We start from the raw sequence: 22,126 nt of genomic DNA on the forward strand, positions 1-22,126 counted from the left end.
TGTTTTTATCCTTATTGATCATGGTTTTGCAGACCATTCTACGTGCCTTTGAACCTCACACTGACAAAAGGTTTTTGTAGCCTCAGCCCAGCAAACGTTTCATAATACCTTTCCTGGTGTTGTGTTTCATCTCAGGTTCATGTACAAATTCCATTTCTATTCCTTGTAAAGTACAGAGTATGGCTGATTTCTTTCTTACCTGTCTAAATTCACTTTTTAATCAGGTGGCCACCCCGAGCTCTTGCTAATAAGACCTGCACTGGTTTTGGACACATGGGGTTTTTGTGTCCCTTAGGCAGCTCTGCAAGGGGCTGTAGGAACAGAACTCAGTGCAGCCCATGTGGTTTTCTAAAGCACAATCTCATGATATTTTTATTTGATTTATGTCTTGCTGTTCTTTCCTGTTTTCTGAACACAATGTTCATTTTTCGAACAGAGTCCTTTGGTTGTTTGGATATCTTTAGGGTGGGAGTGAGTTCATCGTTCTTCCAGTTTTGATCAATTCATTATTTTTCCTCTTGAGCTTATTGTTTTTTCAGCCCACTGTGTATTACTTCACATTTGTGAGCATTTCATACAGATACAAAGCAGATGGAAACTTTTCTCAGCTTGGGCTGGGGAGTCAGAATCACTTCACCCACCTGCAAGTGAGTTGGTGAGGCTGAAATGGCTCTTAAGCTGTTGTTTCATTCGTGTGGGGAAAAAATTGTAACTTGAGTCATGCAACTGGAAGTACTTTGTGTACACTGCAAATATGAAATGGACTCTTGAAATATTTTTTAATCCACTTAACTTTTTTCACTGATTTATATTTGTCATTTTTTTTAGATTTATGGGTTTTTAATTCTTAAATTTATGATTCTCCATTTATATGTATACATATATACATGAATATATATATATATATATTTACAATGTATATTACCATTTTATGCATATGAATCTTAATCTTACATGACCATTTGAAAAAATATATTTAAAGCATAGTGTGTCATATAATATATTTAAAGCCTTTATGTGTCCCAAAGATGTCATAGTACAGTGTGATCTTGAGGTATAAGGGTTGTGACACAGGATTCAGGCAGCTCAAATGTTGGGGCTGCTTTCCCATATCTGCTTTGTGTGTTCACATCTGTGATGTAGGGGGGACTGAAGTCATTTAGTCTTCATGAAGCTATGGAACAGAGTTCCTCATTTGAAAGAAAATTGAAATTTGCTTTTAATTCCTTTAGAAATTCTGGATTTCTGCCAGGTCTCTGATTGATTGCAGAACTGACACGGAATCTGCACCAAAAAAATCCCAACCTGCTTCTGTGTTTGCTCTTGGTAGTGTGAAAGTCAGTGTCAGGTATTGCTGTTGTTGTTTTTCTTTACTGCAAGCACATATTTAGGAGAAGAGGAAATAATTGTATGGCAAGGAAGAGGAGAAGAACACCTGAAAATTCAGGATATTTCAGAAAAATCATAGCTGAAATTATTTTCATAAAGCCCAGAAAATTTAGGGGGTCAGGGTCAGTTGTTCTTCCTGATGAAAAAACATGTATGAATAATTAGTTCCTCCTATATTCATTTTCATGGTAGCAAGTTCTTTGCTACCCTGCCTTGATTTGCTTAAATTTGATGTGTAGTTTGAAACACTGGCTGGGAAATTTCCTTGAGCAATCTTTGGGAGGGCTGTTATTTGTGAGCAATTGTTTGCAAGGGTTCACTGCTAAACACCTTCAGCTTTGCTGTCTCTCATTGTGCTGCTCTCACTGCTGTCATTCTCGGACATCCAGGGGCAGCACTTACAATTTAAAATTTGCATTTAAAACTTTGCTCCTCACAAAGTTTATTTCCATTTAAAGTTTGGTAATTCAGTGGAAACACACTGCATTCTAGCTTGTTAGGATTTTTATGAAAATCAAACTCAAAAGGAGCAGTGAATAGGGCAAATAAAAAATTCAGACTTGCTTCTTTTTGTACTATAATTCAAGCCTTGTTTTTACAAAAATATTTGCAATGAAATTACTGTTTAGATTGGCTGAACACTTTGTTGAGAAGTCCCTTTTTTTCACCATTCAGGTCAGAAGGCTTCAGATGCTTGACATATAGTGCTGACCTGCTGTAATATTGTTTGTTTGCTTCTCCCTGTTAGGAACTTGCAGGATGGAAGAGAGGAGGAGATTTCAGTTTTCCTTGGATGTTGTCAGGGTCTTAACAATGGGGTTTGAGTCTGGCCAAAAGCTCTGTAGGGCAAAATTCTGTGAGGACTTTAAGCTTCATTTAAAATCCAGCAACAATCTAATCTGTGTCCTAAACCCAGACTGTTCGCTCTAAAAGAATTCAAGTAATGTAAACTTAAAACTCCAGCTCTCTCTCCGAAGCCTGCTAAACATAAAATTGTGAATATATGGAAGGAGGGGGAAAAAAAGAAACTTAACTGCAAATCACAAAATGGAATGCAGTAAGTCCAACTCCTCGGTGTCTAAGCACAGTTTGGATTGAGGGGTTAGACTGAGGAGATTTTAGGGACTTCATTCAGCTTTTCAGACAGAAAAGCCCTGTCTCCACCTGATTTTCCTAGGGATCATTATTACTCACTCAGCCATTGTCCCTTCAGAGTGAGGGGTTGGAAGTGAGCAGGGCTGGCTGTTAACAGGGACAGTAAAACATCTATTTGCACTTTCACACCTCTAATTTGGTGAAATCGGGACAAGAATTTACTGGGTTGGGATTGGGTGCTCTGTAATTTACATAGAAATGCAGCTGGACCAGCGGGTGGCCTGGTGGGGAGGGGAGCTTTTGCTGTTTATTGGAATTTCCCAGGAGTTTTTAGAGCCCTCGTTAGTTGTGGTGGCAATTCCACACTGGGAATGCTGGAAAGAGGTGACAGAAGTAGAAATGCACAGTGATGCCTAAGCTTTTTATATATTTCTCGCATATTTGTAGCTTGGCAGATTGCTAATCCATGGCTGTAGTACTTTTCCTGCCCTTTCCCCCTAGATTTTGGATCACATCCCTGAAATATTGTTTAGATTAATAAAAAATCTTTATTCCAAGTAGGGGACCTACAATAAGAAGTGGGGAAACTCCAAGGGGCTGACCCAGGAGTGGGTTGCTGGGGCAGCTGAATCTCTTGTTGGATGTAGCTGTTAAATATTTAACCTTAAATTAATTAACCCCATAAAATCTTAGAAAATTGATTCTGGGTGTGCCCATCCCCACTGGGACACCTGGAAGCTTCCAGATAAAGATCTACTTTTTACTTTACTATTCCAACACTGATGCAAGGGGTTTTTCTCTTTTGATTATAGGCAACAGCAGTGCAGCCAACAGTGAGATGTAAAGGGAAGCTCTCCACAGCAAATGGTAGATTTTTAAGCATTTTGAGAGCTTTATAAAGCTATTTTCTCTGCCTGTTCTGAGGAGCTTATAGACTGTCCTAACAATAATGAGTGGTTGGCATTGAGGGTCTGTCAGCCAGCCACACATCCCAGGAAATGGCCATGTGCCTGTATTTCCTTAAAAGCACAGTTTAGGCTGGGTTATGAGGGGGAAAAAACCAAAATTCAGCAACATGCTGGGGGCTTTTTTTGCCTTTAGTGGTTTGCTGTTGGGAAGAAGTAAATGAAGGAGCATGAATACACTCAGGCATGTGATTCATTATCCCACCAAGATGCTGAAAAATAAGAGCACATTGAAAATCATGTTCTGAGGGGCAGCTGAAGGAATAGGGAAGACTGAAGGATTGACCTTTGGGGCAGTTAATTTTTTATTTGGTTATTATCCCAGTGGAAGCTGTGGTAAGTTAGGTTGTTTTGGGTTTTTTTGTATTTGGTTGTTTGGGGTTTTTTTGGGTTTGGTTTGGTTGTTTTGCCAACAATGGAGCTAGAAAACCAAAAATATTGATATTTAGAGAGGTGTACCATTTTTGCAGCCTCAACAGCATTGTTTTTTCCCTTTGGTTATTTGTGTTGCCCCTTTTGATTTCTCCAGCTCTCCTTTCACTCCAAGGAACAGCCCACAACATGATTATTTGGAGAGTATGAAAACAACCCTGGAAGGCCCTTGGGAAAAGCCCGTGTGCCCCCTTTAAGGAGTGAATTGTAATTTAGGGACTAAATTACCAATTCTGCTCAGAGCATGTTAAAAATGGGCATGAAGAGATGGAACTCCAAAGATTTTTATCTTTAAGGTCCAGGGATAATCAAGTAAACAGAATAACTCTACTTCTCCTTGGCATGTCATTTATTTACTAGTTTTCTGTTGATACACATGCATGCATATGACTCTGATTGCTACAGAAGATAAAACTGAAATTTGCTTTCTGTGCCACCTTTGGTTTTGGGGTTATTTTTCTCTTGAAATAAAATTCTTGTTAGACCCCAACTCTGTGCTTCAGCTCACCGTAGTCATAAAGCCTGTAGGATCTGAGTTCCAACCAGGCTCATTGGGAGCAATTTCACTATACTAAATCAGCTTTTAATTACCTAAAATTTGCCACAGGAAATTACTTTATGTTTTTGGGGACTTTTTAAAAATCCTTTCCTCTTTAAAAGAAATTGACTGTGGAAAGGAAAGTCCAGATTTAAAAAACTGAAGGTTGGTTGTGCTGTTTGGAGGAAAGGATGGATAGAGAGAGGCTCCTACAGTACAAAGTCTGGCATTGTGTGTGCACAGCTCCTCTGTGTATTTGCAGAAGAAGTGGCAGGACATTTTCATTTTCTTTGTCTCAGTTCCTGGATTTTACAAGTTAGTTTGTCTCTTTTTCTCCCCAGACAGCGGCCAACCAGAGGTGAGATTTTCATGCTGTATTGGGAAGGGTTCTGATGATGTTTTCTGTGTTTTTTCTTGCTAGCGCAGCAAAATTTTCCCTCTGTTGTTTCAAAAAGCTGTGCTAATGGCAATACACCATAGTGCAGATGGCTCAAAGGTTAATTCCAACTGTTAGACTAATGGACACATCCAGAGAAAGCCTCCAGCCACGGGATGTTTTGTAACTGGCATCTCACTGTTCAATTTGTCTCTCCAAACTGAGTCTTGCTGTTTGTTGGGGTTTTTTTAGGGCACCACATGTCAGTAAATACAACTTTGTAGGTGTAGTAGATACGACAACAGTCAGGGTGAACAGGACAGAAAATCTCGCCATGACTGTCAAAAGATGATATGAGAGGGTGTATCATAGTTAGTCAGAGCAACAAAGTGAAAAGAGTTAAAGAAAGGAAAAAGAAAATAAAAAAGGAGGGGAGAGAAGAAAAGATGGAGAGAAATGTTCTATTTCACTTCCCCTGAGCAAACATGTAATTTCCATGATTTCTTTTTAATGACTCTCTCCTGAAGCTGGTAGGTACTGATTTATGAAAAGCTGTAGAGGATCAGGTGGAGCCCTGCAGGACGTCGTTTACAGCTGCACGGACTGCAGCCCGTCTAATTTGTCTGCTAAAGTGTGAGCTCATGGCACACATCACCCAGACCATAAATTCCCTGGTCAGCCCTTCTGTCTAGGGGCTGGGGCAGGGGGAAAAGCCTGCCAGGGTGTGCAGATGCTCTGCAAGCCCAGCTTTCCCCTGGTGCACACGAGGAGACAGCGCAGGCTCTTCGCAGCGAGGCGAATTCCTGCTCATTGATAAACAGTCCAGATGTCCTCTCTGAGGAGGAAAGTAACTAATTTCTGTTTGGAGTCCTGCAAGAAGAAAAATGATGCTTTACAGTGCTGGTTACTCTGAGGTCACTCGCATTAAAATTAGGTCATATTTTTTGTCATGATGATACTTTGATCCAAGTAATAAACATAAAGGCTCTTTTGGGCCACTCTAATTCCTAATCCTAGAGACCTGTTCTATTTCAACTTGTTTATACTTTTTCTTTTTTTCATTAGTGATTCTTGAGTCAGACCTTGTTTTATTAGACTTAAGTTAAAAAGGTGTACTAAGCTGGGGAAAAAAAATCTGTGCTTTATCACTAAGAACACTTCATAAATACTCTTAATTAATATCTTGGGATTCCAGCCACTGTACCCAGAAAACTATAAATAAAAAACCATTGGCTCTTCACAGGACAAACAGTAGTCAGTGAAATTCAGGCCTTACAGCTACTGATTAAAACTATCTTGGGCCTGATTATCAAACTGAGCCTTTAAAGCTGGGTGTCATGTAGGTGTCTAAGATTTGGTTTCACCATGGCACCAGCACATGAAGTGAGCTGCTGTTCTGGGGGCAGAGCAGGTTTCTGTGTCTTCTGTTGCTTTTCTTTCCATGGGTGGCTGCTCCCAGCCTGTGAAGTCCAGAGTTGGTGCCAGTGGTCACAGTCCTGGCTGGGCTCTGAGGGAAGGGAGCCAGGCAAAAGCTGGGACATCTCAGCTCCTCTGGGACCTGGTGAAAACTGATTGTGTGTGTTTGGAGTTAAGATTTTCAAGCATCCAAGTAGCTCTTTAATTATGCCTAGCATTCCCAGAAGGGAAAAAATACTATATTAACTTTCTGAGCCTGAGAGAAATCAGCTGATTGATAACAATCAAAGTGAAAGGAGCTGTTTAAGATGTGGCCAATACTAAAAATCATTGCTCTTTTTTTTCAAAAGTGAAAGGTAAAAGTCTCGATGTAACTACTGTTACTTATGTAACTGATGTGGTATCCCCTGACTCCAGGGCAAGTCAGGTGTACTGCAAGGACGTGATGTTGTAGTGCTGCTGATTTTGGTGAAATTTAAGACATATTGGAATTGAGAAGGATTTGGAATTTCTAGGCTTCTTATGAGGTTAAAATCATTATGTTTAAATATGTGGTTCTCTTGGTGCCTTTAGAATCTCCTCCTATTTATGTTGGTTCCATTGATGAACAGAGATGACTTGGGTTTGGAGAGAAGAGTGTTTTTACAGCCCAGTTCAGTTCTCCAGTTCCAGCAGCTGTCACCTACCTGTTACACTGTGCAATCACTGCCTTTAAATTATGCTGTCAGTCCAGCCACCTCTCATTTTCACTGCTTTCAGGGACAAAAGTCACTTCAAATGGGCTCAGCAGCAGTAGTCAGACTCCTGTGCAGGTTGCTAGAGAGAAAAAAAATCCTGGGGCAGAAAATAGACTGTGAAGTTGCAGAGATAACTGCTTTGAACATTCTCTAGTTCAGTCTCAGGCACAGCACAGCCAAGCACATGCTTGGCTTTAAGCCTGAAATAAAACAAGAAAAATAAGGTACTTTGCATGTTGTTAAAGCTTCTAATGTAGTAGGATTTTTCAGTGGGCCACAATATTCTGAACATTTGATATGACCAAATTCTACCAACGCACTCAGCTTGGAGCCTGGAGTGTGCATTGTCCATGTGATGTTTGGGACTAGGTGAATCACATAAATGTAATCTAATTTAGTCTTTGTTAACATTAATTTGGGAGGTGGCAATGCACTTTGTGAATGCTGCAGTGATTTAAACACAGGCATGGGAAGCTGGTGCTGTTCAGCAGGATGATTGCACAGCATTTGTCAGAGCTGCCAGCTCCAGTTTCTTGGTGGCCCCAGCGGCTGAGAACTCCCACAGATAAACAGCAAAGCCACATCCAGCCTGGATGCTCCTGCCACTGCTGAGTTTAGACACAAAATAAAGCTGTGTTTCTCCCTGCTCCCTAAATTCCATTGCATGATTCTTTCATTTCAGGCCATCAAATCTCCTCCTGGACCAAAGCAGCGTTGACATCTCAGCCTTCCGCACTGCGAGTGATTGGCTCAATGGATTCCGGACAGGGCAGTGCAAGGACATCTTCACTGGGGTGGAGTACAGCTCCTGTGACACCATAGCCAAGATTTCCACTGAGTAAGTTGCAGCCTGATGTGGGTTTTCATCACAGCTACAAGTTCAAACATAAGCACTTTTATATGGTGTTCCCAATTCTTAGCTAAAAATTTCTTACATTTAAAGAGACAAATGGGAGTTATTTGTTGTAGTTGAAATGGCCTTGAAGGAAATCTGTGTCTGGTGACTGTGTGAAGGCCACGGTCCCACAGCTTTTTCTCACTAAATACAAGGAAATTCCCAATTTCTTCCAATAGAGTAGCACCATGCATCATCTGGTACACTAGCATCACTTCCTTTCACTGAAGTTTCTCTGTTGATTCTTTAAATTCTGTATTTTACATGAGAGTTTCTCTACAGCTGGCACATTACCAATCTTTCCCTTTATTGCCCATCCCATATTCCACCAAACCAGGTAAAGGGGCAAATTCTTTGTAGCTGTTTTCCTCCTCCATGCTAATAATTACTCAGGAGCTGAACTCCCTCCTGCTGTGCTTGGAAGTGAGCAAATGGCAAGTTTATTACATTCTAAATGCAATCCATCTTTGTTCTAGTGACAAGTAAGAGTAGGGTTATGTTCTTTCTGCACCTGAAAAGGCATCAAGTACAGTTAAAATTTTAATGCCAAAGGAAATCTTAATTCCCAGTTTGGCTGGCTGGATGCACAACAAGTTATGGAGAAGTATGCGGTAGCTGTGCTACCAACAATTAAACACATCAATGCCATTAATTAGTGTATTACTGCATCTATTAAAAGGGTGCTAATTGCTTTGTGTAACAATTACCCTTTGGGGACAGTGTAGAAATCCCCTAGGAATGCCCAATTTCCTGTGAGCCCCTAGTTAATTAGCCCTGCACAGGTGTTAAAGCACCTCTGTGTTGCACAAGGAACAATGAGGCTGAGATCCTGGACAGACAGGAGGGGAGAACCAGGGGAGGAAAGCTTGGCCATGGATTCCTTCACCTCAGTGCTGATAGCAGAGCTCAGAGGACCTTTCACAGGCCAGTGATGTGTGAGCACTGCCCAGGAAGAGACATTGGTGGGGATGGAGGTGTTAGAGAGGCTCAGCTGATCCAGCAGTGACCCCCTTGCCCCAAAACCCCAAACCCCAGTGCTTGCATCACTGGAGAACGATTTCATTGCCTTTTCTTCCATGTTTTCCTCCACAACAAGGCTAAATGAGCTTTGACTAATTTTTTGCAGGCCACTCATGTTTTCAGGCAGTTGCTCTATGTTTCTTTGCAGCAGGGCTTGTGTTTCAGCATTATCCCTGTACCTGGAGGTTCCTGAAGTGCAGCACTGTGAGATGGGCAGGTTCATTGTGTTTGCTGGGATCAGAGCTGTGAAATTCAGTGTCCTCACTCACACACCTCCTCTTTTTTCTAGTGACATGAAGAAAGTTGGTGTTACAGTGGTGGGCCCTCAAAAGAAGATTGTCAGCAGTATCAAAGCTCTAGAAACTCATACAAAGAACAGCCCTGTTCCTGTGTAAGGTACCAAAATGATGTTGCTCAGGAGAGGAAAACAAAAAAGGAGCAAAGTTGCATCACAGGTGAAAAGTGATGGCTGACAAACGGCAGAATTTAAAGGAGATCTTGGCAACAGCTTGGGAAACACAATGTTGAAATTTCAAACCCACAAGACACTCAAATACTGAGTATAAATGCCTTAAAAATAGGAGCAAACTTGTTTTCTATCTGTTAATCCTAAAGGGTGGGTGCTCTTGACTGACTGTTAATGCAGATAGTAAATATCAAAAGAAAAAAAAAAACACATGTGAAAAATCCTTCCAAGTAAAAACCAGTGTTACTAAAACTTAGAGCCATTTGAATATTAAGTGACTGAATAACAGAAAAAAACCATGGACATAAAAGCTGTGTATTTGATCTATACAGCAAACAAGAAGAAAGAAAGACTTGCAGTATTTTTATACAGAAGAGATCTGTAACAGGTATTTTATTTCTTTAAAAGCAAGGAAAATAGAGGACTATACCTCACAACCTGTCTGGCCATATTTACTATAATGTCATTGTAACATGCTATTTCAGCTTCAGGAAGGAACACAGAAATAAAGTTTGTAGTGACTTTGAGTTAGTTGACAAAAAATTTTCACCATTATGTTAGCTTCCCTGTGTTCATTTAAATAGAAACAAGTCTTAATTTTTAAAAGGCTTATTTATTTTCTTGGTTTGTTTTTTTCCATTATTGTTTATATTTATGCTTATGTACCTTAACCTGGCTGTATTATTGCCAAGTGCCAAATTTTATCCAAACTTCATTGGTTCAACCTGAGAAATTGTCTGAGGGTTAGTTACTAGATGATTTTATACTCATAGCATCATGCATGAAATACAGAAGGAAAGAAAGGTGGTTTTTTTCCAGCACTGACACTATGAAAAGCATCTGGACTTTTTTTGGCAAATGAGATTTCTTCCATTTGCTGTGAGTGGTGTTTTCATCCAGGCTGGGGTTTTGTCAGTGGTGTGTGCATTGATCTTTAGATCAGGATCTGCCCCAAACAGGACATCCCATTTCTTACCCCAGGGCTGCTTTCCTGTCACAATAATTTCCTTTTTCTGGGATGGTGTTCAGGTGAGAGATCTGCCAAGAAAATAGAAAAGAGGGCCAGGGTTTATTGCATCCTGCTTTAACTGATGATGCTTTTTTGAGTTCCCTGGGAACTTGTTTAAAGGGATGACTTGAGCTGTGAGGGGAGGCTTTGGTGTGGAAGTTTACACATGCCTGAGCTAGAAACCCCCCTGCAGAGGCACTGCCATCCTGTAGGGGACCTGAATTTTTGGCACAGCTTCAGTGGGTACCTGTCCTTTGAAAGAAAGCAAAAGGGAGCCCAAGTCCAGGAGAACATTGACATCTCCCATTGGAAAAAGGAGACTGGAAGGTGGATTTTGGGGGCCCTCCACCATTTTTAGCATCTTCCAAAGAGCTTCCCAACTCCTAAATTTTTGCTCTGGAGCACATCAGTCCCAGTTCTGAGCAGACACCACTCTTTGCTCTGAAAACGAGTGGTTTAAAACATAGTGGGAGCCATTTCTTGTGCTTCTTAATGCTGTAGGTGTGATGCCAGGCACACAGAGAGCAGGCCTTGGTCACTAGGGGAAACCATTCTGCTTCCCAACTTGACATTCTGGAATACAGACTTGATTCTGATGACGATGAATCCCTAAAAATTCAAGACTGTGTGAGAGGCAGATGAAAAAATGGCTCATTGTGTTTTCTCTGTGCATGCAAAAGCAGGTGACCACTTGTGCTTCCTTCTGCTGGCTTGGGTTTGGAAGCTCCTTGGTATGTAAGTGAGGAAAGAATCACTTTCTAGGATTTGTGGGACTGGAACTGTTCTGCATGAATCCAGGACTTAAAAAATGTCCAGGCACAGCATTTATCACACATTGCTAGAAGAAGTGTTAGAGGCTTTTTCATGAGTGCTGGTAGTGAGCATGCTGTAAAGGACTGGGTTTGAAACACACAGCATAATAATTAGTAATTCTCTCTGAAAGAGAAGTGAATGGGTTTTAAAATTGAAATTTGAAAATGGAAGAAAGGTGAAGTGAAGCACTTAAGCAGTAAAGAACACTTCCCCTTATCTGCCCCAATCTATCATGGAATGCAGCAAGCTGGACAGAAAAGCTGTTTTGTGTTGCTTAGTTCATTCAGAATCCATCTTTACTTCGGGTTGAGATTGCTCTAAATCAGACACTGTTGGTGAATTTAAGCCACCAAAACCCAGTGGCAAACAATGTCTGTGTGGGGACAGCTTTTTGTGGCATTTCTCCTCAGCTTCACCCTGCTGCTGGAGTGTGGGGATGAGGGGCTGGGGTGGGGAGCTGACCTCTGGGAGATGCTCCTGGAGACACAGACCCAGTCCTTAGAGTTTTAGACACTTGAAAACTTTGCACCAACCACCCTCAGTTTCCTCCTGTCGTGTTCTTGCCCACTGTTCAGGCATGCTCAGCATAAAAGATCCAATCTCACCGAGGGGAAACAAAATGAAGCAGCTGGGTTTTGCTTTTCTTTGCTGTTAGGAGCTGTGAGTTTTTAAAGCCCATTTGGTTTTCTCTCCCTGTCAGAAGTTGATTTGTACTGTAAGTGGCCTCTGTTGCAAGCATCCTGTACTCCCTGTCCCCCTGTACATATGTAAACATAGCAGTGTACAATTCTTCAGTGTGGAGTAGAGAAATAGAGGTCGTGTGGCCATCTGCCTGTACAGGTTATGGACATCCAGCAAAATGCAAACTGCTCATAAAATGACACGCCATATTATTGGGTTTGTATCTTTCAATATAGTTTCCATTTTATTTATTTCTGTTAACATAATCTAGTTTTTGTGCTGTAACTTAGCATCCAATAAGCAATTGTATAGATGTGATTTGATTGGCAATATGTATTTACTTTAACTTGTATTTCAAAAGCATTACTTACTTATTTAGATTATATATTGTGCAATTGTAGATGGCCTCTTACTAATGTAAAATGATTTGTAGTGGAAACATTTATATTTTTATAATAAACATAATGAAAGTATTTTTTACATACTGAAATACTGAGGTGATTGCTTGGAGGACAAAGTAAATTTATTTGATTAGTGTGATAAAATTGTAATTAAATATGGATAAATTCTGAGTGTTAAAGCATGGGTCTGGAGTGAAAGCTAGATATTACCTATATTATCTATTGAAAGAAACAAGCAGTGCAGGTTTTAACTAAACAGACCAGCATTTGTGCAAAACTGACTTACATCAGTCAAAGACTTTACTTTCTCCATGGATACTGGAAAACATCATCTTCTACAGCCTGCCTATGGGATATTGAAAAAAGCTGTCACTTATTTTATTTTTGTGTCAAGTATTTCCAAACTTTTGCTTTCTTTCCTCCCTCGCCAGTGGACCTATTTTCATCTTATTAATATGTTGAATCCAGTCAAAGATGTACTTTTCAACAAAATAAAATAGCCCACCACGTACTGTAACTTCACCCCATGATCATTTCTTGCCTCTGAGTACCTGTATTAGATAATATTTTGCCCCTGTTTTGTTATGTCCCTGCCATGTTGTTTCTGTGTGCTTCACCCAAGTACAGGGTCTTTGGAAATGCCAACATACACAACTCAGGAATCCTCTTCCTAGGAAAATAGGAATGGTTTTGATGCTTGCCAGTTTCTTGAATTTTGCAGGTTCTTTCTGTACCATAACTGATTTTGCATGCTTTTGTATACTACTCTGCTTACTGGTGCAAAACAATGAATGATATACCTGTCCTGGAGTCTGTAAGTTGATAAAATTTATGAATGTGGATGTAGCATACTTCTTTTTTGGGGTGGGGGTGGCATTCCGTCTTGGTGTGTTCAACAGAAAGGGGAATCACAGAAAAAGTCACCCAGAGCTGGATTTGTCCTTAAATGACCACAGCTGGACTGGAAGCCCCTTGTCCTTCCTGCCGCCAGAATGCTTCATGCTGTGGTGGATCAATAGTGTCATTTTACCTTCCAAACAGGGGGTTTGATGCTGTGCTCGAGCACCAGGGCTGTGATGGGATCTACTCCATGCAGGTAATGGCGCAAACCATTTTCTCTGTGAATAGGTTTCACCTCAGCAGTTGTGTCAGCCCAGCTTGTGTCTATCCCTGTGGCATTGCTGGTACATTATATTTGCTCTGGAGCCTAGAGGTGGCTATTGGTGTTTTTATTGCTTTTACCGTGAAATGGTATTCATTTGATTAATGAATGTAGCCAGCTCTGGAAGGGCAGCAGGATGCACTCACTTAACAACAGCAGGACAAGGAACTGCCTGGCAGCCCCCAGAATCCCAGAATGTGCTGATTTGGAAGGGACCCATCAGGATCGTCGAGTCTGGAGAGGTAAATTGCTGATAATCACTTCCATAAATTCAATATGCCTGCCAGGGTTTTTTAGTGCTGCCCAAGTGGTGTTTTTCCAGGAGGATGCCCAGACCCAGATATCTGCGCCATTAAAAGCCCAAGCAGTGCCAAGTGAAATCAGAGCATTATTTCTGCTGTCTCACACGTGCCACTCCTGTTAATTCATGTGGATATCCATGCTATTGGCTTCCTTTCATTTTCTGAGCTGCTCTAATGCCTCAGTTCCTTTCCCAACCACCACTGCCTGGTCAGTAATTCCCTGTTTAATGGGTGTGCACTCAGTTCCTTTTTCAGTCCTTGGTTCAGTCCTTTGGGATTCCTTAATGAATTTTTCTTTCCCAATTAAAAAAAAAAATATTTATTTTAGAGATATTTCCCTCAGCTTTGATTTATTCCCATATACAAACAGGCACATGGTGTTCATGAAGGTTACTCATGCAAAGGTGAACAGCACAAAACACAAAGAGCAGCTTTCCCTTGGCTTCCTCATGATCCTTTTCAGATGGCCAGAGAACCTCTGGTAAATGAAGAGTACTCAGTACATGGGATTTTTCAGCTCTCTCTGCTTTCACATTAAAATGATTTCATAATAGCCCATATTTCCCCAGTTAGCTCATGAGAATGTCAAGGGGGACAGCACCAGAAGTCTTAGTAAAGACAAGATAAATCACATCCACTACTTTTTAGATTATCCTGCCACAGAAATAAATTAGATGAGTTTGACAGGATTTGTTTATTCTTGACAAATCTGAGTTGGTTTCTTAAGACCTTGAATCCTCCAGCTGCTATATATATATATATATATATATATATGTAAAATCTTTCTGGGTATTTGAGGTAAGCATACCTGCTCTGGAATTGCCGGGCTCTGCTTTTCTCCTCTATTTAAAGCTCAGGATGATCTTGGCTCCAGGATGTCGCCAAGAGAATAGCCAGTACTTGGACCAGTCCCTTTTTGCTATAATCTATGCTATAAATAAACAATAAATATAAAATATATAAATATAAAATATAAATACATAATAAATGCTATAAATTCCACAGACTCTGAAATCCTGAACGCATCAATCACTTTTGACTGTTAAGATTTCTAATTATGAAACAGAAATTAAATGCATCCGGAAAAATATTTTAGTGCATGACCAGATTCTGCTTTGAATTTTTGCCATCAAGCAATGACTTAGAGTCATCATTAAGGGATGATTTGGTTAGCAAATTTCATTATGTACTTTTAATTAGATTCAGCAACTAAGGTTCATCACTGATATATCAATTTGAAGGTAGTTGAGGTTTATTAGAAATCTTTCAATTCACTCTATTGCTCTCCATGTAAGGGGAGAAATATCCTTTATCTCCTCTCCTCTTTTATCCAGTAGTCTTAGAAAGCTCAGATTTTAAGTTTCTTCAGTAAAGTGAGTGTCTATTCATCATGGATTTGTAATTAATACTGAGTTTAGCTTCTAGCCCTTTAAAGAAGTGTATGTTTGCAAGAGAATGTGAAATAACCAGAGCTTTTTATTCTTAATTTTTGGGGATTTAGGGAAGCAGGCTTCTTTGGCTTCTCCTGCCTCAGGGCGTGTAAGGACCAAAAAAAAAAGTGTGTTTAGTCTCAATGTGTTCATGGGAGCGTAGAGTAAAACATTTTATTTTAAGGCACTGAGATGAAATGAAGCCAGTAAAAAACATATAAATACTAAACCCTATTTGTTTAAATGAAAAACTAAAAATTAAAAAACCATGAAGGTCTGGTAGTTTTGCACCGTAGTCTGACCAGGGATTCAAATAAACATCTCTGATGTCAATTTTCTTGTCCTTCCCCCTCCCCACCCAGCAGGAAATTGTCCTTATGTGTTGTTTACATTTTATTTGAAATTTATTTTCATTTTATCGGAAGGATTTTATTTTCACGGGCTGGTTGGCTCTTTTCACCTTCATTGCTCTCAGAGCTCGTGCAGGCGAAAAGGCCGAAAGCGGGCTCAGAGCAGAGGGGCTTTGTGTGGCAGAGCCCCCTCCTGCTGCCGGCTTTCCCTGGTACCTGCTGTCCCCTGCTGTCCCCACCAAGCATCGCCCTGAGCCCTCTCTGCTGCCGGCCTACAGCCCAGCCTCCCAGAAATCCCAAAATCAAGGACGGGAGATGACCTGGGGAGATGTTTTAGAGTCAAAGCAGTGTTTCTGTCCTTGCACTGTTCGTTGCTTGCCTTGCTGCACTTTCCCTTTCTCTGCCATCCAAGTTTAACTCTGTGAATCCCAGTTTGATTTGTCTGGGATTCTTTTCCCCATAAATCACCTCCAGTGTAGACATTTTGTCCCCACCTTTTCTGCATTATCTGGGTGGCTTTTTGCAGGTCCAAGCTGAATATTTGCTGCCAGGTTTTTGACCTGCAGCTTCCCCTCGGGCTGGTTGTCAGCTAATTACCAATAATTATTCCCATTTTCAGTGTGCCCCTTTAAAGTTGCATCACCTTTTATTATTTAGCTATTTTTGATCTCTTTCTTTCACTCTCATAAAGCTTTTTTGGGGGGGGGGGGCTGTAGTTGAGGACTAAGTCACAATTCCCACTTGTGGGAATTTGGATATACTTTATAAAAAATTGTGCCTCATTTAACTGAGTTAATAGTGGCCTAATTGTACTAGCAAAGCAATAAAATCCAATCCCTACAACAATTTGGTGCTCTAACTTCCTTTCCTCTCACTGATGGAGCACTGGGCTACCTGCCAAGGAAGTCAAACGAAAATAGGAAACAATATGAACAAATAAAATCTATTTCTGAGATTTGGATATAGATATTTTCTAGAGGTTTTTGCATGGTTTTAGTTGTTGAGGTTTTGGGGGGGTTTTTTTGGTTTTGGTTTTTTTTTTTAATTTAATATTCAGTTATTACTTGGTTCCATTTTTTACTTTCTGTTCCAAATTTCTCTCATTGTGCATGTGGATTTTTGGAGACAGAGGAAATTTCACTGGCCCACAGAGAAATTTCTTTTCTGCCTTTTTACCTGTTCCTCATATAAAAGTTGTCCTCTTCATATAAGGTTTTAGAGGGTTTTTGTGAAAAAAACCAAGTATATCAGATACCACCAAAAATCTGTAAGGGAACACCTCCCCAGCAGGGACTATATAAATAACTGTAATTAAGCCATTCTAACAAATATAAAATAAAGATTTTCAAACAAATATAAAATAAAGATTAAATTGAAGTAAACCTCTGTCCCTGGCACCAGCCAGCCTTCAGAGGTGTAACACAGCTTTATCGATTTCCTGCTGCAAGGTAAGAGATCCCATTAGAAAGAGGACAGAAGGCAGACACTGAATCACAGAGCTGAAGAAATCAGAGACCTTTGCTACTCCTAACATCCAAAGCTGAGTGTATTCTTTCTCCCTTCTCTTGTAATTTCTATGCAATATATCCTGTGCTGAACAAGTACCATAACCAGCTAAACTAATGCATTTAGACAGTAAAAAAAGATATTTAATAGCACCCACACACTAAGCAGCTCCTCCATGATTAAGGTAATGTTGGGTGATTGTGATCCAGCTCTCTACAGTGTATAGACCAGGCTCCATCATCTCAACATGTGTTTTGAGGCATAATCTCTATAAATTTATATTATTATAAACATTATGGACACAAGCAGCTCTTTGGCCTGTTCTGTCTGGCTGCCACAACACCTCCTGCTAGTGTGGGTTTCAAGCACTCTATCTGAGCTGTATTTTTTTTTATCTAGTCTGTTTTTAACCATGACAAGCACAGCACCAAAAAAACCCTTTCCCCCCACTCTGCCTGGTTCAATGTTTTCACTGGGATCCGTTGGGTGCCTTTCCAGAAACCCCTTTCACAGGATTCCTTCTCCAGCCCAAGTCTTTACCTTTAGTAAAGATCACCTTTAGCACAGTTGAGCACTGGCTGTTCAATGCTCTCCCAAGGCCTTGCAATGATTTTGGCTATGGCCTTTTGTTGCTAAGTGCCTTCCAGAAGGGTGCCAGAATTACAGATTAAATATAAATTTAAATAATTAAATATAAATTAAATAATTAAATCTCCTGCTCTCAACAGGAGATCCTGTGGATCACAGTCAATAGGGCTCCTTGAGAAGACAGAACAAAAGTTTTCCATCTCGTGGGAAACCAGTGGAACAACTAGCTTGGATATTTTGCTCCTAATCCTTTGGAATTTACAATCTGAAATTTAGATCACATCGTTCTTTCATCTGTGTCCTTAGTGTCTGCAGCATCTGACTAAAAATGCACTAAGCCAAGTGAATCAATGGTCAAAAATGTCTCAGTGGCTTCCCAAAAGGGAAAACTTATCAAACTTATCTGCTGCTCTTCTATCATTTTATCAACAGCACTTCTTTCTCCAAGTAACTATTCTTGTCATGCTGTAAAACATTGAGTTTGCTATGACAGGTCTGGCTGTGTGTAGTTACTGTGATACTGAAGCTATAAAACTTTTGAAATATTCTTGAAATATTTTTGAAACATTTAACAATTAAAAGTTTTATGGGCTTGGATCACAGGTATACGAAATCTGCTTGATGTTTTAGGCTAAATGTTAGTCCTGTATCTTGAGGGAGTGGTTGCCATTACTACGCAGACAAAAACTATATCTTCCAGTACAAAGGAATCTGAAAAAGCTCAGAAGGCTTGTCAGAGATTTCACCTACAGTTTGTGAAAAGCTGATTAATTTTCCAGTGGGAGAGTGAGAGGGAGGAAAAAAAAAAGAAAAAAAGATCTGGTTTAGTCCCTGAAATACCAAGCTCAGTAATATCAGAGGCAGGAGCAGAGGACTCAGGGGAAGCATTCCTGTTTCCTTCATTTAGCCTTAGCAGGGTTTGGACACAGGGCTAAAGTTACCCCTCTCTCCAGAGATGCTGTGCAGGGGCTTGGATGTGGAATGGGAGCAGTGCATTATAAATCTCTTTGCAGAACATGAGAGTGTAAGGTTCTTGGAAGAAAAATACCTCGGCTCTTGTGTCATTTGAGGGTTGTGGCACTTCCAACCTCTCAGTAATTGCCTAGCTCTTTGCATTTGTGAGAAAGCAGAATGAGATGCCTTAAAAGGGGGTTCTGCATATTGTAAAAGTCCAACTGCAACTCGGAGAAGCACCCCTGAGACTTATTGCTACCATTAGAAGCTTAGAGTAATGTGCACATATTTTTCTTTTTAGGCCATGCACGCTTTATCCAACCCTCAGAGGTAAAAGGAAAAAAAAAAAAAAGAAAATGAAAGAAAAATGAAAAAATTGAAAAAATGTTTTGTAAAGTATGGGGTGGATTTTTTCCTTTGCTTTGATCTTGCTACCACATCCCTGGCATCACACCCCGTGGTGCCACAGTCCCTGGGGATGTCCTGAAGGCCACAATTTCCCTGTGGTGCTGTGATTTCCAGCACTGCTTCCCAGCTGCAGAAGGGGGTGAAGCAGCAGCTATGGGTGAGGGAGGGGATTTCATTCTGGCTGGAGACCCCAAAATCAGCTCCAGGCTTCCCTGGGGGATACCAGCACCTGGCACAGCCACTGCCCAGCCCTTGCTGGGGCACTGCCAGATTTGGCAAGGCTAAATGATGGTGGAATTAAGGAAAATGCTCATCATTGGAAATTCATTGCATTTCATTCTCTGTGTGTATCTGTTGTGCCTCAGCAGCAGGGGAGAGCCAAGGTAGAAGTCTGACTTTTTTTAGTGCCTCGTTTGCTTTTCTTGTTGGGTTTGTCATTGCATTTTAGAAACTCTCAGGTCTACTTTGTAACCTTAAAACTGGAAATTTTCTCCTTTCTGCTGAAACTTCTTTCTGTGCCTTATACAAAACAGTGGGAATTATTAAATCACAGCAAAGAGGAAAACAAATACAATGAGGAGTGTAGCTGTGAAATAATTGAGAAGTTTTCACTTGGACACTAGCTGTGCTCCAAAATCAGCAGCAAAAGCAGGTTTGAAACCTTTGTCAGCAAAGGCTTTCAAGAAAATAATCTGGTCTGGTGTCTCACAGAAATCATTTGGAATGGCCTGAGGCAGAGAAACCTCTCAGTCTTTTCGGCTTCAGAGTTCATGATTCACGTGGACTCACACAGCTCTTCCCTTCCCTATGATGCCTCTGGTTTTAGCTTTTCTATTTTTCACATTCTGTGCTGCTTTAGTGTGCAGTTCTGGGCTTCATATTGTGGGACGCTGAGCTCTGTGCACAGTGCAGGGAGACAGAACAATTCCTGCTCCAGCTGGGCACCAAGGACAAATGCCCCAAATCTCAGCCCCAGAGCACAAACACCGTGGGCTGGAGAGAGAAAAACAAGCAGGGTGGGACTGCAGGGGCTAAAGCTGGAATGGGACAATGAACTGCAAGGTGCAAATGGAGCAGAGCTGATGCCAGGGACAGAGCCCGTGCCCGGCCGTGCATTTTGGGGCCATTTTGGTTCATCTTGGGTGCAGCCCTGGCTGGGCTCTGGTGCTGCCCAAGGTGGATCCATGGAGGAGATTCTTTCCATAAATCCCTGCTTTATTCTTTAACTCAGTTTAACCTCTGTTCTAGGTCAGCCCTCACAAGGCACCACCCACTCCTGAAAAATCTTTGTCCTAAAAGACAAATCCCACTTTTCCCCTCTCCCTGGTGTGCTGGGCACAGAGAGATGACAGCACAGTTAATATTGCTGCTGCCTCCATCAGGGCTGGTCCCCACCCAGCGTGGTCCCTCTGCCCAGCCTGTTCATTGTCACAAAGCCCTGACACACTGGGAGAGCCACAAAACGGGGGAAAAACCCCAAACTGATCCCCTGCTGCTCCTCACCCCCTGGCTTTTCCCTAACTCGGCACTGCTCCTCCTCCTCAGCGCTTGAGGAGCAAGGGAACAACCTGTGCAATCTGCTCCGTGGGACAACAGCTCGCACAAGGACAATTTCCCCTCTGCTGTTGGATGTGACCTCCCCTGGGTAGGTGGGATTTTGGCAGCCTGCACAAGGGCTGACAGAGCTGCAATAGAGCTGTTATGGCTTGACAGCCCTGTTTGTAATGCACGGGGGGCCTTTGTTACAAGTCAATTGCAGCTTCAAGCAATTTAGGAGTATGGCAGCAGCTTGTATGGTTTTTATTTTTTTTTAATGTTTAATACATGAAATTGCAGTAGATTTTAACGTGGAGATTATGGCTGTAGGAGGCCTGGATGACTTAATAAAAACTGAAATCAGTCAAAGAACTTGATTTTGTTGGCGAGATTTTGCTCTGTAAGTGGAAAAAAATGTTTTTGCAACCCTGATAATTTCACTCTCATTTTTTCAGGCAGTGCCAAAACACTGGGTTTATATTGTTTGCTGAGTGGATTTTTTTATTTCTTTTCTGATTTTGTATTTAAAGAGCACACTGTCAAAGACCATTTAATGTAACCTTTGTCACTACAGTGTCTATCAATGATGACCAAAAGCATGAAGGAATCCTGTGGCTTGAGAAAAGACTTTTCACCTCCCCACTCTCTGTAACCTTTATTTTTCTTGAATTAACTAACTAAGGGACATGATGAAGGCAATTAAAGCTTCAGATCACTGACTCCATGTGGTCACAGTAGAGCTTATTTTTATTGTAAGATAATGATTCACAGAGAGGGAAGGAGAAGGGGTAAGATTTTGAACAAAAAGATGCAAGGAAGGGATTTTAATTTGATTTTAGTGGGAGCATGGTGAATAAAATTACAGAAATTATATAAAGCTACATGGTGTTTACTCCTTTGACCAATAGGAAGTAACCAATGACTTATAATTGGAAGAATATTCAGTTTACATCTACACTCAGCACGTCTTTGGGCTGAAAGACCCCATCCTTCAAAACCAGGTAGTTACAGCATCCATTATAATCTCATTTTAGTGCTGCATGTTGAACTCTGTACCTTACTATGCTCCCTGAATTTGGCTTAGTCCCCAAGCAGGGATTGGTACCTATGTCCTCATAGAACTTCTTACATTTCCATTCAAAAATCTCAAAAAAAAAAAAAGAAAAAGAAAAAAGCAAAGAAAGTGTTTCATTTTAATTATCCTGCACAGCTGGAAGGCACAACTGCCCCACCAAGGATGCTGCAGAGGCTAAAGGGAAGTGAAATCCCAGCCTCCTGTCTTTTTTCCATTCTTCAATGAATGGTTACATCTAGCTGTGGAATCCACAGCACTACCCCTGGAGGATTTTTTTGGACAATCCTGATTCTCAAGGCTTTGGGGGTTTTCTGGTCCATGGAGCATAAAATCCTGAGGAGGCCAGAAAAAAGAACAGGATTTACAATCCTGCTGAAGGTTTGGAAAGACCTTCTGGGATGGCTGCCCCTGCACACGACTCCCAGGAGCCCAAAAGAGGAGTCTGGATATCCATGCCCACCTGCCAAGAAATGGGAAATTGCTAGGCTCAAGCCAGATGTGTAGCTGGAGTTTATGTGACTTCCTGTGCTCTCTCAAATCCTAGCTTTCTGCTCTGAGACAGTCCTCACAGCACAAAAACTG

At 41.0% G+C, this 22,126-nt stretch overlaps 1 protein-coding gene across 2 annotated transcripts in view; it reads left to right on the forward strand.

The window, feature by feature from the left end:
• Positions 1-13,043, forward strand: part of EPHA3 (EPH receptor A3) — a 174,929-nt gene extending 161,886 nt beyond the window's left edge. For both annotated transcript variants that reach the window (XM_059491578.1, XM_059491584.1), the window contains exons 16-17: positions 7,631-7,786; positions 9,153-13,043. In XM_059491578.1, coding sequence (XP_059347561.1) covers positions 7,631-7,786; positions 9,153-9,258 — 262 coding nt within the window. In that variant the 3' untranslated portion in view covers positions 9,259-13,043. The remainder of the gene's footprint in view (positions 1-7,630; positions 7,787-9,152) is intronic.
• Positions 13,044-22,126: the final 9,083 nt, after the last annotated feature.

Source organism: Ammospiza nelsoni, chromosome 2 (genome assembly GCF_027579445.1).
Source record: "Ammospiza nelsoni isolate bAmmNel1 chromosome 2, bAmmNel1.pri, whole genome shotgun sequence".
Lineage (NCBI taxonomy): Eukaryota > Metazoa > Chordata > Aves > Passeriformes > Passerellidae > Ammospiza > Ammospiza nelsoni.